Source organism: Vidua chalybeata, chromosome 5 (genome assembly GCF_026979565.1).
Source record: "Vidua chalybeata isolate OUT-0048 chromosome 5, bVidCha1 merged haplotype, whole genome shotgun sequence".
NCBI lineage: Eukaryota > Metazoa > Chordata > Aves > Passeriformes > Viduidae > Vidua > Vidua chalybeata.
This window is the reverse complement of record NC_071534.1, coordinates 63,319,055-63,342,472: the sequence shown is the minus strand read 5'-3', so window position 1 is coordinate 63,342,472 and position 23,418 is coordinate 63,319,055. Positions and strand designations below refer to the sequence as shown.

The window sequence follows — 23,418 nt, the reverse complement described above, 5'->3', positions numbered from 1 at the left end:
GTAGCCTCTTGCACAGGCCTTTCTAATATCTTTACCTAGGACACCATGTGAAGAGGCAGCCATTTACACTCATGTCATGCTACTCCACTAGGACAGTTTTCCCTCTGTGCTTTATCATGTTCTCTGCTGAGCTGTTCTCTTGATGTGTTACTTGTAGCCACTCAGGAGAAAAGTAGGAAGCCCCCAGCTGCTACTAGTTTCATCACTTATGGTGAACCAGTACTGGAAAAATGATCTCTGATTGCTACACTACAAGAGCACTATAAATATTTGTACAGCATCCCTATGTAGGTCTTTTTGGGAGCTCATCTTCATACAGCTGTATCTGAGGCAAAGTACTAAAGAAGCTAAAGAAGGAGACCAGCAAGAGTACCAAATGTTAGCACATCTTCCTTGCTAAAACAAATTATATTTGTGAAGATCTAGTTGCTTAACAAACACATATGAATATGCAAAATGTGGCCACAATTTAGTAAGATTTCTAGAAAGGATTTGGTAAAAATGTGGTTCTGATCAGTGAGGCAGGAAAACTAGTGGCAAAGACATAGAAAGGCCAAGGCACTTAGTGGCTTTTATGGATTGGGTTTGTCCTGTAGTTTCCTAGGTCTCTGAGGGAAAGCATGAGCTGTAGTAGAGAGTACTTAACCAGCTGGATATGCAGAACCCTACAGCACTAAATGGGATAGATCAAAAAGTGATGGGGGAGCTGATGCTACTGCAAAGTCAGTCATCTTCAGAAAGTCATTGGGAAAGTTTCCTAATGACCAGGGGAAAAAAACAAGCACTGTACCCATCTTCAAAAAGGAGATCCACAAGAGAACTACCAGGCAGTTCAACAAATGTGGCCAGTACCCTTCCTGGGAAAGTTACAGAGCAAGTCTTAGAAGCCATGTCCAAGCAGCCAAAAGACAGGAAGGTTATTAAAAATAGACAGCATGTGTTTAACCCCAGGCAAATCACTCCATTAGGCTTTCAGCATGACCAACTATAACATCCTTATAGCCAAATTAGGGAGACCTGTAGAGTGGATGAAAAATAGACTGAACTATTTGGCTCAAACCAGCTGTGGTTATTTGCATCACATCCAACTGCTGGCATGCTACTATTTGCATGTTTCTGACTAACAGCATGCAATGTCTCTGCTACTGATATAAGCAAGGCATGGAATACATCCTCTGCAAATCTCAGCTGGGAGAACAGTAGATACACTAAAGAGCAGGGCTACTCTGCTCCATCCAGGTGGGAGAATAAGCTGGCAGGAACGTCTTGAAGTTGAAGGATGGCAAGTAGAGAGTTCTGTATCTGGAAAGGAGTAACTCTGTGCACCAAGATAGGTTGTCCCAAAAGCAGCTTTGCAGCAAACACCCTGGTGAAAAGCATTCCCGCAGTATATGGTTGTGATGAAGAATGGCTGAGGCAGACTGACCTCTGCTACCTCAAGTGTGGCCAGAAGGTTGGAGAAGGTTATTCTTCTCAATATATTCAGAGAAACTGCATTGGGAGTACAGTATCCAGTTTGGGGCTGACAGATCCCGGAATAACACTGATAGGGTAGAGACAGTCATCACAATGGTAGTTTGGTACTGAAACACAGATCGAGAGAAGCTGTAAAATCTCTATCCACAGGGACATTCAAAATTCTGCTCTTGAGGGCACGGAGCAATCGAACCTCATTCACTCTACTCTGAAGGGGTTGCTTGGTGGGGGCGGTGTCCTCCAGACGCGTTTTCCAGTCCCTCTTTTGCTTCGGGCGTACGAGGCTTCTTCAAGCTTTAACAGCTCGCGAGCACATCCTTGATGCAGAGGGAAGGAGAGCGGGAGGCAGCACCCGCAGGGATGGCGGCGGGTCCCCGTTCTGTCCCTTAAGATGGGGCGGGGGCGGCGGTGCCTTTAAAGGCCGGGGCGCGGGGCGGGCCAGGAGCGCGGGGGGAGCCGCCCGCCCGGAGCATGCGCTGCGCGGGGCGGCGGAGCGCGGCGGGCGGCACCGCCGCACTCCCCCGGCAGCCGCGGCGGCAGCCAGCGAGCCCCAGCCCGGCCCCGGCGCTGCCGCCGCGCGGGGCCGTGGTGGCGGCCGCGGAGCCCTGATTGCCCGCGGGGGAGCGGGGCTACGAGCCGCCCCCCAGCCCGGTCTGCGCCCGACGGGAGAGGCGGCGAGCCGCGGCGGCCATGGGCAACGAGGCGAGCCTGGAAGGAGGCGAAGGGCTGGGTGCCTTCCCCGAAGGGGCGGCGGCAGCCGGGGATGGCGGCGGCTCCGCGGCCCCCTTGCAGAGCCTGGTCCCGGCTGGGGTGGAGGCGGACCTGAGCCAGCTGAGCGAGGAGGAGAGGAGGCAGATCGCCGCTGTCATGTCAAGGGCGCAGGGGCTGCCCAGAGGGAACCTCGCCGGCGCGGAGCCGCCTCCCATGCAAAGGCATGCACGGAAAATCTCCCTTCTCCCGCTCCTCCCTTCCCCCTTCTCCATCTCCTCGCGGTGGGGCGGGGGGCGAGTCGCAATACGATCTGGGCCCACTGCACCCGGAGCCGGCGTTCCATTTTGCTGGCAGAGGGAGGGAAGGGTGGCCGCACGGGCGCGGGCACCAGGACGGATCCTGCACCCTCTGGCTTTCCCCCTACAGCGGTCTCTGATAATAACGGCGGTCCCCGGTTCCTGGGGCTGCGCCCTCCTTTCCTGCCTTGCACTGATCTGGAGCACGGGCAGTTTCTGTGTCGGGTCGGGGAGAGATGTGCAGACACCGTTCTGGTTTTCTGTGTGCGGGTGTGTGCTTTACGGGGCTGGATGCCCCACAGCTCTGGTAGGAGCCAGGGAAGCTCTCCCCGGGGCAGATGGCTTCCGCAAGCATCTGGAGAGAGAATCTTGTTGAATCTTCCAAAGCTTTTGGGCATAATACATTTGCTGGCCGTTACTCTGCCGATTCTGAACCTCTACAACTATCATTTGGCTTCATTAAATAGTCATGGATTGAGGAGGTCTGTTTCAGCCTATTTTTTCACCCTTATCTTTTTTTTTTTTTTTTTTTTCCCCTTTATTAGTTGGAAGGGGATAGGCTAAATAGATTAAATTGCTTGCCACGGTATTCAGTGTTCTGGAGAATCATGACTTTACCTCATTGTGCTTTTGCGAAGGCTGGGATAATTTCCTTCCCCGTTCTTTGCCTGCCCCTCAGAGATTCCCAGCCCGATGTGCAACAAGCCCGCTCCCCGCCCGGCTCCTCGAGGCTGCCGCTGTCCGCGGTCCTGAACCACCGGCCCTGCCTGGCCCGTGTCGCTGTCTGAGCTGCTCGGCCTCGTGTCGCTGTCCTCGGTCCTGAACCCCCCTCCTGTCCCGGCCCGTCATCCGAGGCCGGCGCCTCTGTTGCTCTCCGACTCCGGGGCTGGGTGTGTTGTTTGTCTTGAAGGAGGAAGCTGAAAGGAGCCTCCTCGACTGTTTCACGGTGCATTGACCTCACCCCACATACATGCATATTCAGTTTATATAATATCAGGTTTATATAAGTGAATTCTAGAAGAGAGACAAGGAAGATGGGACTAAATTAATTTTTTTGGCAATTATTGGAGTCACTGAGATTATACTTGAGATGATGGTCTGCATTTTTTAAAACTGGAAGTCAAATCTTCCTATTTCATGTCTTGCTTAATTATTGATCAGGCATTAGTACTGTGTGTAAAATAAAAATTTCCATTCAATTCAGGTCTCTGCACAGCTTCTGTTGTTAATGAGGGATATTAATGAGCAAAAGAAATATTCTTTAGTTCCATAAACTAAGCTCAAAATTCCCTTTTGTATAACCATCTATGAACAAAGACACAAGTACTTTGAAGCTTGCTTTTTACTGGAGCAGTAGTATAAAAAAAAAAAAAGATAAATGTCCTTGGAAGTCTTTAGAGTAGGCTGAACTCATTGCAATGTGTATATCTTTGCATTTATAAATGGCTGCTTTCCTACAACCATATTTATATCAGAAGCTACTTTGATCTTGTTAGCATACCATACTTCCACCCTCTATTTGAAGTAAAAGGATTCTAAATTTGTGAATTACAGCCTTTTACCTTGCGTCAGAATGTCAGCTTTGACTATTATAGCAGTTCCTATCATAGTATCTTCATGCCTGTCCCCCTGTAACGAAGTTACTACTTGTCTTGTCTCTTGGTTTGTGGCTTTATTTGCTCCTCTTGCTCCTTGCCTTCTTTGCTGTTGAGAGCTACCAGGAATGTTTGCAGTAATTAGCAAGAATCTGATCCAAACAAAACCCTTGGAGTAAGACTATTCTAAGGATTACAGATCACCCTCTTCCAGACTAAAACTGGAACTAGTTTTCTTTTTTTCCTTCTTTTTTCTTTCTAGTCCAAGTTTTAGGTGACAGAGTGTGATCAAAAGAGGAATTCTGGCTTTCAGTCTATATAGCATTGCATTTTGGCAGTGTCCTTATTATAGTGTCTGTTAGTTTTTAACATATTAAATGGATTTTCCCCTTCATTTCCATTATAACATTAAAATCTAGTAATTATTTTCTATTCTAAATGCTCTCATTCCTGTTCCCAAAATAACCCTAAAGTGTACAAATTCCTTATGATTGCTGGTGTCCTGAGGTAACATTTTTTGCAAATACAGACTTTTTCATAATAAGTAATATTTGTGCCAAGTAACGTAGTTGCACCTTGACCACCTTAAAATGAACACTCTACATTCAAGAATTTCTGTAGGCTTTGAGCTTTTAAGTCTTGTGAATTTTAATATAAGCATTTAGATCTAGAGCACCTAAAGTGAACTGTCTAATTAATATGTCCCTACTAATTTTTTAAAAAACATTTTTAACGTAAGCTTCATTCTCAAGGTTCCAGTGAGACGTTTAGAATCTGTGGAAATCTTTCTACCCTATTTCAATTACATCTCTTCAGAAAATTCATGGTTGGGAAATTTATCTGAAACAAGCACAGTCAATTTGCAAGCAAGTTCCATTTGTTCTAGCTTCAACAAATGACTCTGTAGCTGTGCCAGTGTTCACTTACTGAGGAATTACACTATATCTGAAAGGATTAGATGGCCAACTGAATATACGACCATCTAATACAGCTGCTTGGGTTTTTTTTTCCCCAGTTCAATAAGTTGGTCAGACTAGATATAAATTAAAAAAAAAATTGCCGCATTTTGATAAGAAATGCTAAGAAGCCTTGCTGAGTGACGCACTTCTGAAGTATATTTATGGTATATTTTCCAGAAGAAATATGTATTTTTTAAAAAGTTAGCTACTGGAGGATGCATAAGTTCATACATATATTTTCTGTAGATATGAAAAGATCTAACTACCTTTGAGTTGCATTGTTACTGCATTTGTCTTTGAAACTATTAATACTGATGAACGGGGAGAAGACATGCCTTCTTAACAGGTGCTTGTAGTTATGGAATTGAAGAACTAGACTGATAATGCTTTTGTTAAATCTCCGCTTACTCGAAAGTAAGCTTTGATTTGTCTGTAATATGTAAATGAATAGAGATGAGTTCCATGAATCAAGACCAAAGTGAGAGGAAACATAGCAGCACAAAGAAAAGCATTATGTGAGGAAGAACTAAATTGTTTTGTATGTTGGGTCTGGTTTGAAGGCTTTTAAACAACTGTGGGTTTTTATGATTCAAAAGATTTGAAAGCTAGAAAATTCTTGCCAAATAAGTACAAGATTTAGTTTGAGGTTTCTGATTCTCCAGTTCAATTAAGATTTTTCAGTATCAGTCTGTAGTTGGTTGTAAAATGGTTGTAGAAAAGAAGACTTCAATTCTCAGGTACCTCAAACTAAATGGAGCAAGTCCTGGCTTTTGACAGAAGTAACATTTCTCAAGAAGCTTGCCTTTTCAAGGCTTTTTCTTCCACTAGTTAATCACGCGCTGTCTCCATTGCTTAGAAACATTGGTATGTACAAAGGCAAGACAAGTCAGCTCTTCAGAATATACCAATAGCCTTGAAGAGAGTCAGCTGAGTGTATTTCCTAGATTCATGGGTTTTAATCTCATGTCAAAGCCTGATACCTGATCAGGTGGAAATTTATGGAACACATTATTTGATAAAAATGCAAGCTGATGCAGAATTCTACTCCAATCCACAGTTAATTTTCTTGCTAATTTACAAGTTGAATATTTAAAAATGGTTGGTTTTTTTTTTTTTGCTTCAGTTTTTGTTTGGGATTCCCCCCTCCCCCTCTTCTCTTCTACCTTCACATTGTGAGCATGGTACCCTATTTCTGGACTTGAATTTCATTAGCAGTGTTGATTTTTTTCTTCCTCACTCCCTTTTCACTCTTATCATTGTTGAATGAAGCCTTCCAAGAGTTTGAACATTTACAAACGCAAATGCTGGAGGTGTACCAGGCTAATAGACTAGTTGAAACGTTTTCATATGGTAAGCAGTGCCTCTTCAGATAAGCCTAGAGTGCTTATCTAAATAACAAGAAACAGAACTACAGGTAGACCTACCTAGTTCCTAATCAGAGTATAAAACTGCTCTTTTAATAAGCAAAAATGCCAAATATTTGGAACATTTAGATTATCATTGGGCTTTTCTGAACTATCCTCTTTATGAATTAATCAGTGTTTGCTGATGCCAGTGGAAAAGCACCTACTCACTTCAGTGGGTTGCACATTAGGGTCATGAGCTTCCAAATATTGCGATCAATAAGTACAGAAGAATTGGAAAGGATAAATCGAATTGTGGAAGGCTGGGAATAGTTTGTCCTTAGCAAGCATTACTTGAGGAAATTTTTAATTAACAGAAAAAGTTAGATACAAGATTATGAGAAATCCCATTTTGTGAGAATTACACAGAAAAGTCTACGACTTAGCTTTGTCCTTTTGTATTGCCATTGCTAGCCATGTAATGGAAACTAACTGCTAATCAGAAATACTGCTGAACTCATAGTGACATTAACAATGTAAAATATATTTTTTAATGTGGCAACTGTAGATGGTTCTGCAGACTTCTGAAAAAACTCTTTAAATTGTACATTTATCTATTTATTAGTCAAGGAATGCAGTTAAATCTAATAAGTGATTGTTTATTTTGCTCATGAATACCCAAGAAGAAATGTCATGTCTGGCAAACTAGGATCACAACTGACTGGTTCTCTCAAAGTAAAAAGTGAAAATTTTATATTTGCAACATTTCTGTGACACTGAAGAAAACACCGTATCTTCCAGCAGAAGCTCAGTGATAGCACTGAATAGAATATTTTGTTACATCCCTGAGCATTAGCTGCAAGTATAATAGCATTTCCCATGCTACAGCCAAGTATAGCAACAAGTAAAATACTGTGCCATATATGAAGCCATGATCTTCTGAGTTTCTACATTCTTATTTCATTTTCTCCTGTATGAACATGTAGCAAAATACTGTTGCATGGATTTTTCCCATTTCTCTAATGTAATGTGGTGGAGTTTTTATTTTTAATACTGGTCAGTGTGAATTGTTCAGATGATGCTGAGAAAGAGTATGGTAGCTATTTGCAAAGGAGAAAAAAAAAAGTTCAGGGCTAATTGTGAACTGAAATCAGTTTTATTTGATGGAGAACTCTTCTGATTTGTAAGCAGATGGGTGCCAAAATAAATACTTTACAAAGAGGCATATACTCCTTAGCATACATGAATTTAGGAGTTTAAATCCCTGCTGCATATTGAATTGTAACTATATCCAAATTTTGTACAAGTATCCAGAACACAAGTACCTAAGCATGTTGCATTGTGCATTTTTTAAATATGGCTGTACTTTGATCTGCTAATTTTGACACCTCTTTTTCTTTTGGTCTTCTGTCTCCCTGTTTTTTATATCCCAAGGAGTAGGGTGGAGAGTAAATAATTTGGATATAGGTATAATAGGAAGTACTAGCTTTGATTTCTTCAGAATTCTGAAAAAAAAGGGTATCTGGTTAAATGTTGTTGTACTAGATTATTTTCTAAAGAATAAAGCAATCTGTGACTGAATACTTGTATAAGCCTTTAAAGAATAGTGATTATTTAAATACTTTTACACGCACCTTGTTATAAGCCTTGGTTTTGAAAATGCTTAAACACTGAGAAACTTCTCAGTGCTAGCAGCGCACTTCCAGGGTTACTGATACATCTTATTTTATCTAATTTTTCTTGTATTATGTGTGATTTTAATTTTATTACATTTTCTCTTTGCAGACATCCTGAACTTGATACAGGCCGCCATCCCAGACAACCAGGTAAGCCTCCAGATCCAGGACCACCAGGTTTAAGTAAAAGCAGAACAGTAGATGTGCTGAAGACAGAGCAACGGGCACCTGGACGGAGCCCTTCTACTCTTAGTCTACGGGAATCAAAGTCCAGGACTGATTTTAAAGAAGATCAGAAGCCAAGTATGATGCCCAGTTTTCTCTCAGAAGCCAATCCATTGAGTGCAGTCACTTCAGTTGTGAACAAATTCAATCCTTTTGATTTGATATCGGATTCAGATACAACTCATGAAGAAGCCGGTAGGAAACAAAAAGTTGTCCCAAAAGAGCAAGGGAAACCTGAGGAGCAGAGGAGCCCTGCGAAACATCCAACTCAATCACAGTCTCCAAAGCCAGCTGTTCAACAACAAGGACCTGTCAGACCTACTGTCCAACAAACTGAGTCTTCCAAGCCAGTGGCACAGCAGCAGCAGCCTGGGGGACCAAAGCAAGTTCAGAAACCAGGCCATGGCCAACCAGCAGATGCTAAGCAAGAGCAAGCGAAACAACCACCCCAGCCACGAGGACCACAGAAATCTCAGCCGCAAACGTCAGAACCAGTGAAACCCATTCAACAACAAATTTCTGCAAAACCTTCATCAGGCCCAACAAAACCATCCCCGCAGCAACCAGACAGCACTAAAGTGACGTCCCAAGCACCGCCTCCTACAAAACCATCATCACAGCAGCCAGGACCTGCGAAACAACCATCGCAGCAGCCTGCACGGCAAGGAGGTCCTGTAAAGCCATCTCCCCAGCAGACAGGGCCTCCAAAACAGCCTTCTCAGCAACCTGGACCTGAAAAGCCATCTGCTCAGCAAACAGGACCTGCAAAACAGCCACCTCAGCCTGGATCTGGGAAGCCACCTCTTCAGCAAACAGGGCTTGTAAAACAAGTGCCACCCCAGGCAGGGCCTACGAAACCACCTTCTCAGACTGCAGGGCCCACAAAAGCCCCAGCACAACAAGCAGGACCTACAAAACCACCTGGCCAGCAACCAGGGCCTGAAAAACCCCCACAGCAAATGCAAGCTGGTGCAAGTCAACCCACTGAGTCTGCCTCAAAGAAAACCTTCTGCCCCCTTTGTACAACCACCGAACTGCTGCTGCACACTCCTGAAAAGGCCAACTATAACACGTGCACCCAGTGTCACACTGTAGTCTGCAGCCTGTGTGGATTCAATCCTAATCCTCATATCACAGAGGTGAGTAATTTTCAAACTGATGTTCACTAAGAATTCAGTTTGCCTTTGTTATGTTGAAACATCAGATGTACTACATATACCATTGTGATAATTTAACAAGTTCAGTAAAAATTAATACTATTTCAGATAACTGCTTATGAGTAAAACAGGGTGAAACTGGAGGAAAAAAAAAAGAAAGTAATGGTTCTCTGCTCATATAGATTTAGAAATGTGTTCTCATCTCTTCATATCAAAAGAGGAGAAATCCCAGTGTGACTTTTGTCTCATTTTGATTGTTTTTAATCACCTGCTGTCCATGTTTATAATCTGATCACAATACTCATATGCAAATACATTTATAGACAATCTTTTCTGCTATAAGAACTAATAAAAAAAAAAAAATCAGTCTTCATAGCTCCAGTGTGTGGCTTAGGAAAGGGTCTGGGGTGGATTTGCTTTACAACTGTGTAGGTGTTCAGTTGTAAGCCTGTGTCATGAGTTTGACTTGGTGCTACATGGGTTATTTCATTCTTGTGGGATGATAAGATCTCTGTGGACTATTTCTAACCTTGATTACCATGCTTGCTGTAATTCTATAACACAAAAATGGAATAGAAAGCAATATTAGGACTTCAAATGAATTTATTTTAACCTGTTATTTGTGGTAGCTTGATTTATTGCTTATACATATCCTTTACTACTCTGCATGGGAATAATGCTTCATGTGACTGTTTGCTCAGCTTCTTGCACATCCTAATATGCTACTTTTAAATTTGCAAAGTAATTGGAGTTTGTTTTCAGTACCAACACTTTTATCAATTCAAGCATAATAGACCTGGCACCAAAGGCTAACTAATGATAATCAGAGGGGATATTTGGAAAACATTTTTTGTTTTGCTGTAGTAGTAATTTAGCTGATCAGAGAAGCACACAGGAAGAAGTACAGATTAGTACTGTATTTTGAACCTGATAAATACTACTTTATATTTAAAATTGAATCAAAGAATTTCTGAAGCTGGAGTCTACTTCTGTTCAAAGTAGTGTCACCTAAAGCAGGTTTAGCCAGTATTGAATATCTGTAAGGATGGTGGCCTGACAGCCTTTCTGGGCAACCTGTGTACTCAGTACTACAGTGATTTAAGGACTCTGCTAGTGGCTGGTTTTCTTTCCAGCACACATGTTTATTTGTGGCTACCTGGTAAAAATGGTAAAAAACACTAGACTTCCTGAATCCAGCAATAGGATCTTTTGTGAGCTTTTTTTTTTTTTTTTTTCTTGTTAAAATTGCAAATTTAAGCCAGAAAGACTAATATCAGTAACCACTAATAGCATTTTGCTTGGTTTAGGAGTGTAATGTCTTCTTTGAGTTTAGGGAAATTGAGGATTGAGATAACTGGCACTGAAGCCTCGACTAGAAAAAGAGTGACCTGAACATCTGTGTGCAGAAATTTCAGAGCATCTCCAACTAACCGGTGTCCATATTTCAGGGTCTACATGAGGAAAGGTCATTGTGGACTGTTAGTGTAAAAAATAATATATATATATAACAGGCAAGAAATGTGATTTATTGGTATTAAAGTCAACAAGGAAATTTTATTGTAAACCTTTGCCTTCAAATTCTGCCAGTGTTTTTAGGCCAGAACTTCTTACATTTATTTGTGAGTGCTGAGTTGTTCATGTCTGTAGTGTGCTCTTGGAGTGTCTTGAAGCCCCAAGTTTGTCTTCCTTTAAGAGCTCCAGATTTCCTATGGAATTGATCAACAACTTTGGTGTGTTCAAATGAAACATGTTTTGAGAGAGTTTATGTAAGAAGATTTACAAGTATTTGGAAATTCTGTGAATAACTACTAGTTTTTGAAGTGGGTACTCAGTAAGTGTGAAATTCAGGACTTTTAGACAATAAATACAGCTGCATTTAAGACTAACTGATTGCATACATATGTAGAAGCAAATTTGAATTTCATATTAGACATTGAAATAAACACAGGATATGCATTTATTTCATGATAAAATCATTTCAGAAAATGAAGGTATTGGACATCTAATTTATTCAGCTATTAGTTCCAATCTCCTGACTCCCACTCAAGCTTTTCTCATTTGCTCAGCTTTGCACCACCAGCTGCCTCTCTGAAACTTCTTTGTGGGTGTCCTGCTCCAGTCTGCCATTGAAGTGCAACAAAAATCACACCTCACTTTATTACTGAACGTTGGGATCAAAGTTAATAGAACCTGCTCTAGCATGGAAAAAAAAAAATCACTTATTTCAACTGCCAAGATTCTTGCTTGAGTTATTATCAAATTTTCCTTCTATTTTCTGTTTCCTTTAAGTATTTAGCTTATTAACAAACCTTTGATTCCTTTTTTACATACTTCACCCACTTCTTCCCAACTATTAGGAAGATCATGGTTTGTGACTTGGTTGTCAGTTTTCTTGCTTATTCTTTTCTTTTCACTTCTTGTATTTTAACTTCTCCTGAAGTATTATTGACCAAAATTCTGTGTCTTACCCATGCACCTACTGACTGTACTGTTTTACTTTAGCATTCCCTGCTATTTTTTTGGTCATGTTCCATGATTCTGGAATCCTACATTATGCTTTTCCCATGTCCTGTATAACTACTGATTTTACTGCTTCTGTTAAATTATTTATGGGGAAGCAATAATTTCAAATTGGATGTGGGGAGTGGAAGGCATTTATTTAGGAAAACATTTGAATTTTGTTCTCTAAAATTTTCCCTTTGTGCAGCTGCTGCAATTGCTTTCCTAAGACAGTCTCCTTACAAGTTTCTTACAAGGTAGCTCAGTCTCCAAAACTAATCAAGTGAATAATTTTTCCAATGTAGATCTTTCTAAATTTTTGTGTTCCATGTTCCTAGCTGATCCTGAAAAGAATTTTACAAGCTTTAGAAACTGGCTTAGGAAGTAGATTGCATACATTGTAAAACCATTATTAAATGCATATAAAAAATTTAATTAATTTTATTAATTTAAACCTCTATTTAAAATTCAGTAGTACATGCACTATGTCTGTTTTAACTCACTAGAGAGAACTCTGTAACTAAGAGCAGAAAGTGATACCTGTATTGCCACAAGGTCAGATCCCTTGAACTGTTTCTCTGAACCATCTGACATTGCAGTCCTCTTGGGGGAAGAAGGATAGTTGGTGTCTTTTGTACAGCAGTCTGGAGAGAAAACGCATCATACATAAGTGTTCAGTAACATATGTCTCTCTAATCTGTCTAGGTATTCATACTCCACTCATCACCATGGCACATGACTGCCTAGCAACAGTTGCGTAAAGTAATGGAAGAAATTATATAAGCAGGTTTGAGGACTGGTACTCTATTCCATTTGCCTTTCATGTACATCAGAACCTTGTAGGAAGTGTATATTTTACTACGTGGTGATTTATTTTTATAATTTTTTTACCATTTTATTTTCCCAAACCCACTCCCATGAGCCATTAGCAACAGAAAGCAGCACTTCCCAAAAAAAGATTCAGCCCATTAGAGCATTCAGATAGGAGTAGGCTTTCTGAAAATGATCAAAGATATCTTGAGGAAAAAAGGCAAAAAGCAGGAATTGCTATAGTTAAATCGAAATTATTAGCACATATGCTCAATAGCTGGGGTAAATTTTTATTCCCTGTGAGCTAGTTATTGGAAGATACATGCAACCCAGACTGAGCAAGGGTTTAAAGGGTAATAACAAAGTCATTACTTTCTTTATGATGGTCATCTGTAAAGCTGACGATCGAGTGGAGTGTTAGAGCTGCTAATGCTGGACACTCGGCTGTGTGTGGGCTCTGCTCCTGGAACCCACCTGGGATGTGTATCTGTACATATGTGGATGCCTGTCTTCTAGGGGGTTTTTGAGGAGGGATTACTATACATGAATTTTATATACCTTAGATCATATTTCATCCATTGTTTTGATGTTCTTTAAAGAGACCATTTAAAATTAATCTTGAGGCCAGATATAATTTTATACATAGATACTTAATGAAAATTGTACATTCAAATAATGTGAAACTGTGTATTTGATACAGGATTTGTTTACTTGCCAAAAGTTCTTCTGGGTGGATATAAAGTGAATTCTTAAAAATATTTTATTGTTTCTGTTTTTTTTTTTCAAATAATGTGTCTGTACCAAAGCAGACTTATTCCTAATGGAAAAAAGAAGAGCGATAAAAATTCCAAGAAAATCAGAAATCCCAAATAGTTGACTGTCTCAAAGTGGAGTGTATGGTTTCTGATCAAGTAGAACTTTTTACTGGATTGCACATTTATTCTTCAGTTCAACATGAAAAATTTTTAACTCAGTTTGAAGTATTTTCCTTTTTGTAGTTTTGTGGGGGAAGACATGTCTATTTTTTAGCTTTTTTTTTTTTTTTGATAGGATAGAGATTTTCCATATCAATTGTGCTATTATATATTATATAATTATATATAATATATTATTGCCTTGATTTTTTTTTTTACTTTCTTTCTGCCTCTCTTTACAATCATATCACAACATTTGGTTAAAAATATAATATTTTAGTTCAAAACTTTATTTTTGTCATTCGTTTTTATTAAAATCCTGTATCTCTAAAACTTCTAAACATACTTGGGTATGAAGTAGGATCAGTATCTAAACAGAATTTAAACAATCAGACAGGCATTCATTTTTGTTAGTTATTTTCATTATTATTAGGTTATATAGGGAGAACAATATATAATTTAAAATAAGGAAGATGACTATAATTCTTGTGGTGAATCCAGGTAAGTTTTGCTTATACTTAGAATAAAATTAATAGAAATAACTCTATTAAATTTTTGTTGATTACATGATAGTAAAGGAAGCTGTTGATTGAAGTGTTCCCTGTGGTTTGCAGTCTAGACCCTGCTGTGTTGTAGTAGTACATAGGAAGCAGAATGCAACTTCGTCTGGAAATGACATATAAACAAGAATAAAACTGCCATCACTATGGCAGTGACATGCAACAAAATCTTAAGTTTTTTAATATCAGAGAAAATAGCTTTGAATCCGTACACCCTATGTGAACTTGGTGGGGGGGATATAAGGGTTATATAAGTAAAGCAGAAAAAACTAGAAAAAAAAAAATCAAGGACCTAAATCTAATTATCAGCTGTTATAAGCATCATAAGTTGTATGGAAACGAGTTTTAAAAAATCCAGCAAATTCCAAGACTTTTAAAAATTTTTCAAACTAGTTATTTAAATACCAGCTCTTAACTGTGCTGAAGTAAAGTGAGAAGAGTTGTGTAAAACTGTTGGACTTTAGTTTGGGTTCAAATTGATCAGAGACCAGATGCAAACAAGACTTGTTTAGTTGCCATAAAGTGTGAAATATTTGCTTTAGTACAAAGAGTACTTGGGGTGTTCCAGCGTTACTAACACTGCAATTTCTATGCAAATGGGGATTATTCACAATTTTTGTGATGAAATGAAGTTAGTATAGTTCCTATAGTTCTGCCCCTAGCCACAGCTCTCACACAGACATTTGGGAAAATTGTAAAGAACCTCAAGTAGAAGGGTTATGGAAGTACAGGATACTGTTTCTCTCCATGGAATATTCTTAAACAAACTCCCACATTGTTTCTGTCTTAGAGGAAGACTGTGTGCCTACAGTTATGCTTTACTTTAAGGATTAGATGTAGAAATAGCAGTGATGCCCTGTGGTTTTTTTTTTTCCTTTTTTCTTTTTCTCTTTTACATAAGGGGCAGAACATAGAGGCAAAATCCCTCTGTACAGGGAATAGTGTCCCAATAATTTAACTGAGCAATATTCTACAATATGTTGGAGTGTTTTCTCATTAGTCCAGAAAGCTGGCCTGTACAGTTTTTAACACAAGTAAATAATAAATTAATCTGCATAGCTAAAGATGTCAACTGCAGTCAGCCATCTGTGCCAGTATTGCTGTTGCTCAGCAACTGTAATTTACTACTATGTGAGGCCATGTGATGTGGGACGGTGTTTGCTGGGCAGCCACTGGGCGGGCAGCACAGCCCAGCCCTGCTCTCACCAGACAGCTTAATCCTTTTCATGATTCGCTCAGTTCGGCACAGATGAACTTTGTTAACCTTTTCTTTGCCATTCTCTTGATTTGCAGTTAGAATTTTTGTCAGTCATTCATGTGTTTCTGGCATATTAAATCTCAGTGCAGCTGATGAAAGCAATGAGCATTTGTTGCATTACTGCATGATGCAGTGCACTGAGCTGTGCTTAAAAGTCTTTTTCCTTGCTATGTGCATGAGGCAGCTTAATCATATCCTTGGCTATAAAAAACTAGTTTTTAGATACCCTGAGATACTGACATACAAAAAAAATTCAAAAGGTAATGTTAATTATGTTTCTTTATGATACTAATTATGTAAGCTGTAAAATCATAGTTCCCCAAGCATTCATAATTCATAAGGAATCTACAGATTTTTGTATTGGTAATTTAAGTAGAGTAGTGGAGTATGTTTTAGGATTGTGATACCTATATAATATAATTAATTCTGTAATGTTTAGTGGCTTTAGAATAGCTAAGTAACATTTTTAAATGTTTTTTTTTTATATGTCTATTTAAAAAGTTTGCACCAGCATTGGTTTAGCACCAAGCTACAGAGCTTGTAACCATTGCTGTGGTTTGTGGAATGGAAACCCTGCTGCTGACTAGAATCTAGTGTCATGTTTGTGAGCATCTTGAGTTGGTGTTCCCTGGCAAACTCATTGTATACCTGAAAGGAAGGTAAATATGTATTTTGTAGTGATGATGTATTTGCCTGAAATGATGATCAGTTGCATACTGTGTACAACTGTTAAATGTTTGGTTTGGTGTAATTACTTTGAACAGCTGAGAACTTATTCACAAAAGAATGGTGTAGAAGAAAAAAACTTTGTCTCCGGTATTGCACAAGCTTCTTTAGAAGACATTTTAACTTGTATGTTGACATACCAATTTAATTTGGTTAGTGATAGGTTTGTTTCTTTTTTTTCATAACAGGATTTTCTGATTTAGTTTCTTGTCTTAGAGTATTCTACCACACTGTATGAATCTGCATAAAATCATATGCTTGACCACTTTATTTTTCATGTTTCTCTCATTGTCTTGGGAAAAATATCTGCTAAGAGCCAAATTTGGATTTGTCACTGCTCTTTAAAATTGTCAGGGACCAAATAAGTTACTGTGTTTTCAAACTAGAAGTTGATTTTGTCAATAAAGCTTTGGAGCAGTGTCAGCAAAGTCCATTTTACATACCAGTGGTAATGTAAAGGGATGTTAATATTTTATGTATATTTTAAGTTCCTTTTTATAGCAGCAAATGACTGTTCTAAATGAGAATGAGACCCATTCACTTGGAGTGCAGCTCTGCTCTGCAAAAGACTGTTAACATGGCTTCTGAGAGCCACATTCATATTGTGTGCCAGTAATTTTTTGTGAAATATGTGCAATCGGCAAGTCAAAATTTATTTCTCATGTACTTCTGGAATAATAGAATCAAGATAGACTCGCTTCCTCCCCTACATAATCTGCAAGGATAGAAATTAAAAATGCCAGGAAATGTACTTGCTGACATCTTTCCTGTTGCTTTTGATGGATCTGTGTTGTTAGAACAAATTTCAACCATTTTTGAAGAAATGAATAGACACTGGATTGCCTTCAACAGTATCAGCTTTGTTTGGGATAGGGAGAAGGACTGAACTATAGTTGCTATTTGTTACTGTTATCTGTTAGCTTGCCTTTCTTTATGCATTCATAATCTATGGAATGTAGTGTTATAATTTTCTTCAAAGTATTTCTCCATTGATGGTTATTATAATACCAAATAAATTCACTTGGTGCTTAAAACTAGAAGAGTTGATGCTATGGTTGATGAATATATAAAATAAATTTTAATTACTTTTTTTTGTTTTTCTTAGGGCATATAGTTTCTACAACAGTTAGAAAACAAAGCAGCAATTTTCTTTGCTCAGGAGTTGAAATCTGAAATGCTGCATGAAATCTGTCAAGTTTACTGTCCTAGTTATGGCACTTATTGGCATGGGTCTCAGAATGAAGAAAATCACTTACTGATTTCTTCTAGAAATAAGACCAGCTCCCACCCCTATGTACTGGTGTAAAAACCAGAGAGCTTGGGTTTCTCAGCATCAAAGGGGAATCTCCGTCACAGACAGGAACAGTGAATGCTTAAAAGTTCCTCTGGAAACTTTTGCTTTTTAATCCCACATAATGATATTAGAAATGTAGAGAAAGAAACTAGGAGGTCACAGAACTTCTGCCAGGAACACCTTTAAGGCTAGAGAAGTGTTTGTATTTTAGGTATTTGCCACAGCACTAAGTTCTACTTCATCTGTACTAGTGTGTAAGAGCATCTGTATTTAATGGAAGTTCGTTCCTGTCAAAATTTATGGAAAATCTCTGTAATTCTGGTAGAACAAACAGGGAAGTGTTTGATAGAAAACTGTATCACATAGCACATTTCATTTTGAACTCCTGCTGTTCCAGTCACAGGACTATAGTTTGTGCAGTTTTGTATTTGTTTGAAGATGTGTGTAACCCATAATGACTTGAGCGTTTTGTCACTTAATTCCTCCCACTAAAATGCATGGGAGAATTTTTATGTTTAAACCAGAAAGTTTTAAAAAATAATACAGTGAAGTTAAACTTTGTACATTTTCAATTTTTAAGTTCAATTCTAGGAGTTGCAAATTTGGTTTTGGAGGCTGCAGTTTTATACCAAGAATGCCCATATATGTATATAATTTTTTTTTAATGATAATAAGGAAAAAATTAATGGTTGAGGGTTAAGATTTTGTCTTCTGCAAAATCTTTGTTGTTTTTAAATCTGTAGCATAAAAGTAATGGTTGTTTGGACTCCAAGTAGGGAGCAGAATCAGACTGGACAAGCTGGAGGTTGAAGACAAACCTAAATGCTTATAAATGCAATTGGAATCTGGACACCTTAAATGTAAGAATTACTCAAACTACTCATTTTATTGCCTCACCAGCTCTATGGCCAGTTCATTTGAGGCCTTGAAGGTGTCATAGTAACTTAAATTTAGATTTCCTGGAAGCTGAATGAGAGCAGGTAGGCACCTGTTACTGTCATGGTGTCAAAAGGAGCAGAAGCAGTGAATCTCTATGGAAAGCATGTTTTCCAAATATCTGTAGGAATCCTTTGGATAGGGGGAAAAGCAATTCCTTGCTTAGGTCTATTAAAAAACTCCTCACAGGATCTTGTCTTTCTCCACTGTAGAGCACAGCCTACCTCCCTAATATAAGAAATCTTAGTTACTTTGCCTAGTTACTTTGCCTAAGCCAGACAACTGGTCTTTGATTACACTTAAGCCCTAGAAAACCCTTAAGGATTCATCCAGCAATGGTATTAGTATGTATCTAATTAAATTATGTTACTAATATCTAAAATCAGGTAAGAGAAGTGATCATTAAGCAAACAAAATGGGAGTTAAGCTAAAGGTAATCCTTGCTCCAGTCCTCTGTACAGGTCTGAACTTAATTCCTTTCATAATTCAAAACAGAGTTTAAACTTGCGTTCCAGATTTTTTTTTCAGTTGTTTTCATTTCTTAACAGTCATTTGTTACATGGTTTGCAAGTAGAACAGAGAATTGTTTAAACAATCTAAAAAAATTGCACTGAAAATGGAAGATAAGTGCAGCCTTATTATGAATGAAACTTTACAACTGAGGCCAAAATTTGTCATCTCTTTGTAAAGCTGTTAGTAATAGTGAACTTATATTCCAGAGTGTGTGTGTATACCATGTTTATCAGAATAATTGAAATAACTGTGTTTTAGGGAGCTGCATCCAACTCTTAATTTTTGCTGCTGCAAAAATACAAGGCTGGCAAGGCACACCAAAGTAATGAATTCATTGCTTCAGTCCATGATATCAGAGCTCCTTTCTTCCAGTGAGCTCCGATATTACACAGACAAAATCCTACTTTGCATGTAGTGCCTCTAGATTTGTTCTGTGGTGGATAGTAGAGATTTCATAGCATCACAGAATCATTTATCTTGTAAAAGAGACCATCGAGATCTGAGTGAGAAACAGCATCCAGGAATCTTCACCCTTAAGGGAAAAGAGACTTATGTTGTGTGTTCTCCTACTTGCTGTTCCCTTTGTTGCAGTGGTGCGTGCAAATGCTGTAGCTGGCACCCTGAGTTTCCCACAAGACTAAAGAATATGAGAAGAGCTAATGGTGACCTGCTTAAATATCTGCTTGCAGGTGGAGGCTCATGAGACTCCGTACCATATTGAATGGCATTTTTGCTGCCTATAATGTTTCTGCTAATGATGGGAAGTGTGGAAAGTAGCACGTGACCACATGTTTTAGGCAACTTGATCCTTTCTCAGATGGTGACGCTGGGCTTTTCTGTCTTATCAGAAATATGGTTTCCCTCTCATGTACTACTGCTTGGGAATGATAAAAAAAATGTTTTAAAGTTGTGAGGTACTATAATTGATGAGAAACATGAGTAAATACATTATTTGCATTATTCCTTCTCCTCTGTGTGACAAGAGGGGCCCATTATATACAGTAATTACCCTAGAAACTTCTAATAATAAAGGAGTTTTGGGAAACCTAATTATGGCTCTTGAAATACCATCAGGGCTCAGGCAAAGCTCGTCACTGATTTTAGATGAACTTGCCCCCTAAAACTGGTGGCAATTCATAAGTCTCTGTTATACCATTTACACACCTCTGTGGTTAATTCATTGGATACATATGTACTGCCAATACCTGTGCTCCGTAATTTAAACCATTACCAAAAGCATAAGCTGCATTAAGAGCTTGATAGATGTATGCTTAAAAATAATTATGCATTTACTGTGTTTTAATAATTCTGATTATTGTTTTCTGTCAGCAGACTTGATGTGTTAAACTATTTTAGCAGTATTTATCATTATTCTGGCAAATTATTGCTGTAAATGAATCACTGGGTCCCATGAAATTCCAATGCATTTTTTTCATTCTGCTGGGTTTTTATCCTCCAGTATTCAGCTGTGTGTAAACTGAATGTGAAGCCATTAGAATCATGGGCTCAGTGATAGCTTGACTCACAGTGATATGGAGAAGAATGAAAATAATCAGCTGTTCATGTTAATTGCAAAACACTATTAGTGATATTTCTCCCTTTTTATGCAGAAGTTTAAAATATTGGAGCAAGTCCTATATTAGAATAACTTATTATTATGCTTATTAACTTTGTCTTATCTTAATTATAATTGCCTTTTTTTTCCAGATCAGTGAATGGCTCTGTTTAAACTGCCAGATGCAAAGAACGTTAGGAGGTGACCTAGCACCAGGTCATGGTCCTGGGCCACAGCCACTTGCACCCAAACAGAAGACACCCATTCCACCTTCAACAGCTAAACCATCTCCCCAGGCACAGCCTGTTCAAAAGAAAGATGTAACTCCAAAACCTGATCCTTCACAGTCAGCAGATTCGAAAAAACCTCCTCCACAAAAAAAGCAAACACCCTTGCCGGGGTCTCCTCCTGTAAAATCAAAACAACCCCGTGCAGAACCCACTGAGATCTCCCAGCAAATAGATGCCACTCCAAAATCTGAGCAGTTCAAGCCAACACAGGCTGAAGATAAGCAAAAACAAGCCAGTGTACAGAAGCCTACAGCAGATACTGTATCTACCTCTGTAGCACCAGAGCAGAAGCAGGATTTGGCAGGCCCCAGACCACCAACTCAACAGAAAGTGACAGACTCCCCAAAGCCTGAGCTTGCAAAGCCATCCCAGGACACACATCCAGCTGGGGATAAACCAGATTCCAAACCTGTTCCACAAGTGTCCCGGCAGAAGTCAGATCCCAAGCTTGCATCTCAGCCTGGGGCTCGACCAGATGCTAAAGCTCAAAAGCCTGTTGAGCCAACACAAACAAAAGATGATCCTAAAAAGTTAACAACAAAACCAGCCCCAAAGCCTGATACAAAACCACCTTCCAAGGGCCCACAAGCAGGGGCAGGACCCAAGCCAGTGCCAGCACAGCTGGCACCTCAGCCCCAGCCACCTCAGAAAACTCCAGAGCAATCAAGGCGTTTCAGCCTTAACCTGGGAGGCATCACTGATGCCCCTAAGCCTCAGCCTACAACACCACAAGAAACAGTTACTGGGAAACTCTTTGGATTTGGAGCTTCATTCTTCAGCCAGGCTTCAAATTTAATTTCCACAGCGGGTCAGACAGGGTCTCAGCCATCAGGCCCCCCTCCACCTGGTCCTGCAGCAAAGCAGCCCCAGCCTCCACCACAGCCTCAAGCAGCCCCCAAAGAGGCTGCTCAGGCTCAGCCTCTTCCAAAAGCTGTTCCTGTAAAGAAAGAAGCCAAGCCTCTTACAACTGAAAAATCAGAGCCATCGAAAGTGGATAGTGTTTTAACTAAAGGATCTGATTTAGAAAAGAAACCTGTTTTGGCTAAAGATAGCAAGCCTCAGGCTGCTGAAGCTAAGAAACCTGATGGGCTGTCAGAACCAGAGAAAGCTAGCCAACCTGAAATGTCTTGTCCCCTTTGTAAAACTGGACTAAATATTGGTTCTAAGGATCCCCCCAACTTTAATACCTGTACTGAGTGCAAGAAAGTTGTGTGCAATCTCTGTGGATTTAACCCAATGCCGCACATAGCTGAGGTAAGGTGGTGGAGTCTATATTTACCCTGTATTCCTACTTACAGGTTCCCTGTGCTGTGGAGACATAAATAGCTGTTTTTTAGCTATTGAATTGTTAAAAAAATTTATTGAGCATTTAGTCATCTGAAGTATTTTAAAATTAAGTTTTGGTGTTGTATGAAACTTTGTCGTGTCAGATAGTAGTGATGAATTTTTGGCATATTAAGGAGGCCTGGTAGAGGTGGTTGCTAGGGCTTTGAGACATGAGCCGATGTGGTTATGAACTCCTTTGAAACTGGTGCTACTATGACACAGCAAATTACTTACTTTCAGTCTGTTATAAGCTTTTTCTTATGCTTCAGCGCTGTCTCCTAATATGTGCTTCTTTCAACAGTGCCTCTGATTCAAAAAACTATTGAATGAAGAAATGTGTTAATCCTTAGTTATTGCACTTCTCTCCTGTTAATACATTCCTAAATTTATTGCATTAATCTCATTCTGGCTCTGGAGTCTTTGCATATGCTGATGCATTCATTAGGAAGGTTGAAGTTTGAGTGATACCTGTGTGGTGAAAGATGTAATTTTTCAGCAAGAACAATACAAGACTCACAAAGTTACTTCATTCATTAAAGACTGTCACTTTGAAAGTGCTTCTTCTGTGATTGCTTGAGACAGCTATTAATATTTAAAAGAATTACACAACTTATTTTCAACAGTTTCCTCACATTGTATGTTTTTATCTGCTTCTTTTCTCTGGGTAATTTTTTTTTTTTGACAAGGGGATTGGAAACTTTATAGTAGCTTAATGGAAAGGTGGAGGCACATCTTATTTGGCCTATGAATTTGGCAAGTTCAATTCAATAGAAGCAGACCAACTAAAAATACTTGTGAGCAGTTGAAATGTTTAAGTTGGTCCGTGCAGCACATGAGGACTGTGGCAGCTGGTGTTCTGCCTTTGAAATCTGAATGAATAAATGACAAATGATAGCCAGGGTTAAAGGATACTGCATCTCTGTCTTAAGGTGAGAATAAATGTTGGAAGAAATAGCATATTGCAGGGAAAATATTGCTTATGATGTTTGCATATGCCTTTATGTATTATTTTCTGGAATATACCATCATTTGAGAGGTCTTTTTCCTAATATAATAAGCACATTTTATCCAACACATGAGTATTTTGTCTAATGTATTTGTGGTCATTTAGGTCAGAAACAAATGTCTGAAAATGCAGGAAGAAGGTTGATCAGGGATTGAAAATTGGATTCAGTTGATTTTTAACATTGTTTATGCACTGAATAGCATCATACACACACGCTCCATTATCCAACTCTGGATACACACACGCACAACTTACATGGATTTAATAGTGAAAAATGCTTATGATTTTCTCCA

At 39.2% G+C, this 23,418-nt stretch overlaps 1 protein-coding gene across 1 annotated transcript in view; it reads left to right on the top strand.

The window, feature by feature from the left end:
- The first annotated feature begins 2,053 nt into the window (after window positions 1-2,053).
- Window positions 2,054-23,418, top strand: part of PCLO (piccolo presynaptic cytomatrix protein) — a 311,393-nt gene continuing 290,028 nt past the window's right edge. Inside the window, exons 1-3 of the mRNA XM_053942472.1 lie at window positions 2,054-2,408; window positions 8,166-9,420; window positions 20,656-22,047. Coding sequence (XP_053798447.1) covers window positions 2,167-2,408; window positions 8,166-9,420; window positions 20,656-22,047 — 2,889 coding nt within the window. The 5' untranslated portion in view covers window positions 2,054-2,166. The remainder of the gene's footprint in view (window positions 2,409-8,165; window positions 9,421-20,655; window positions 22,048-23,418) is intronic.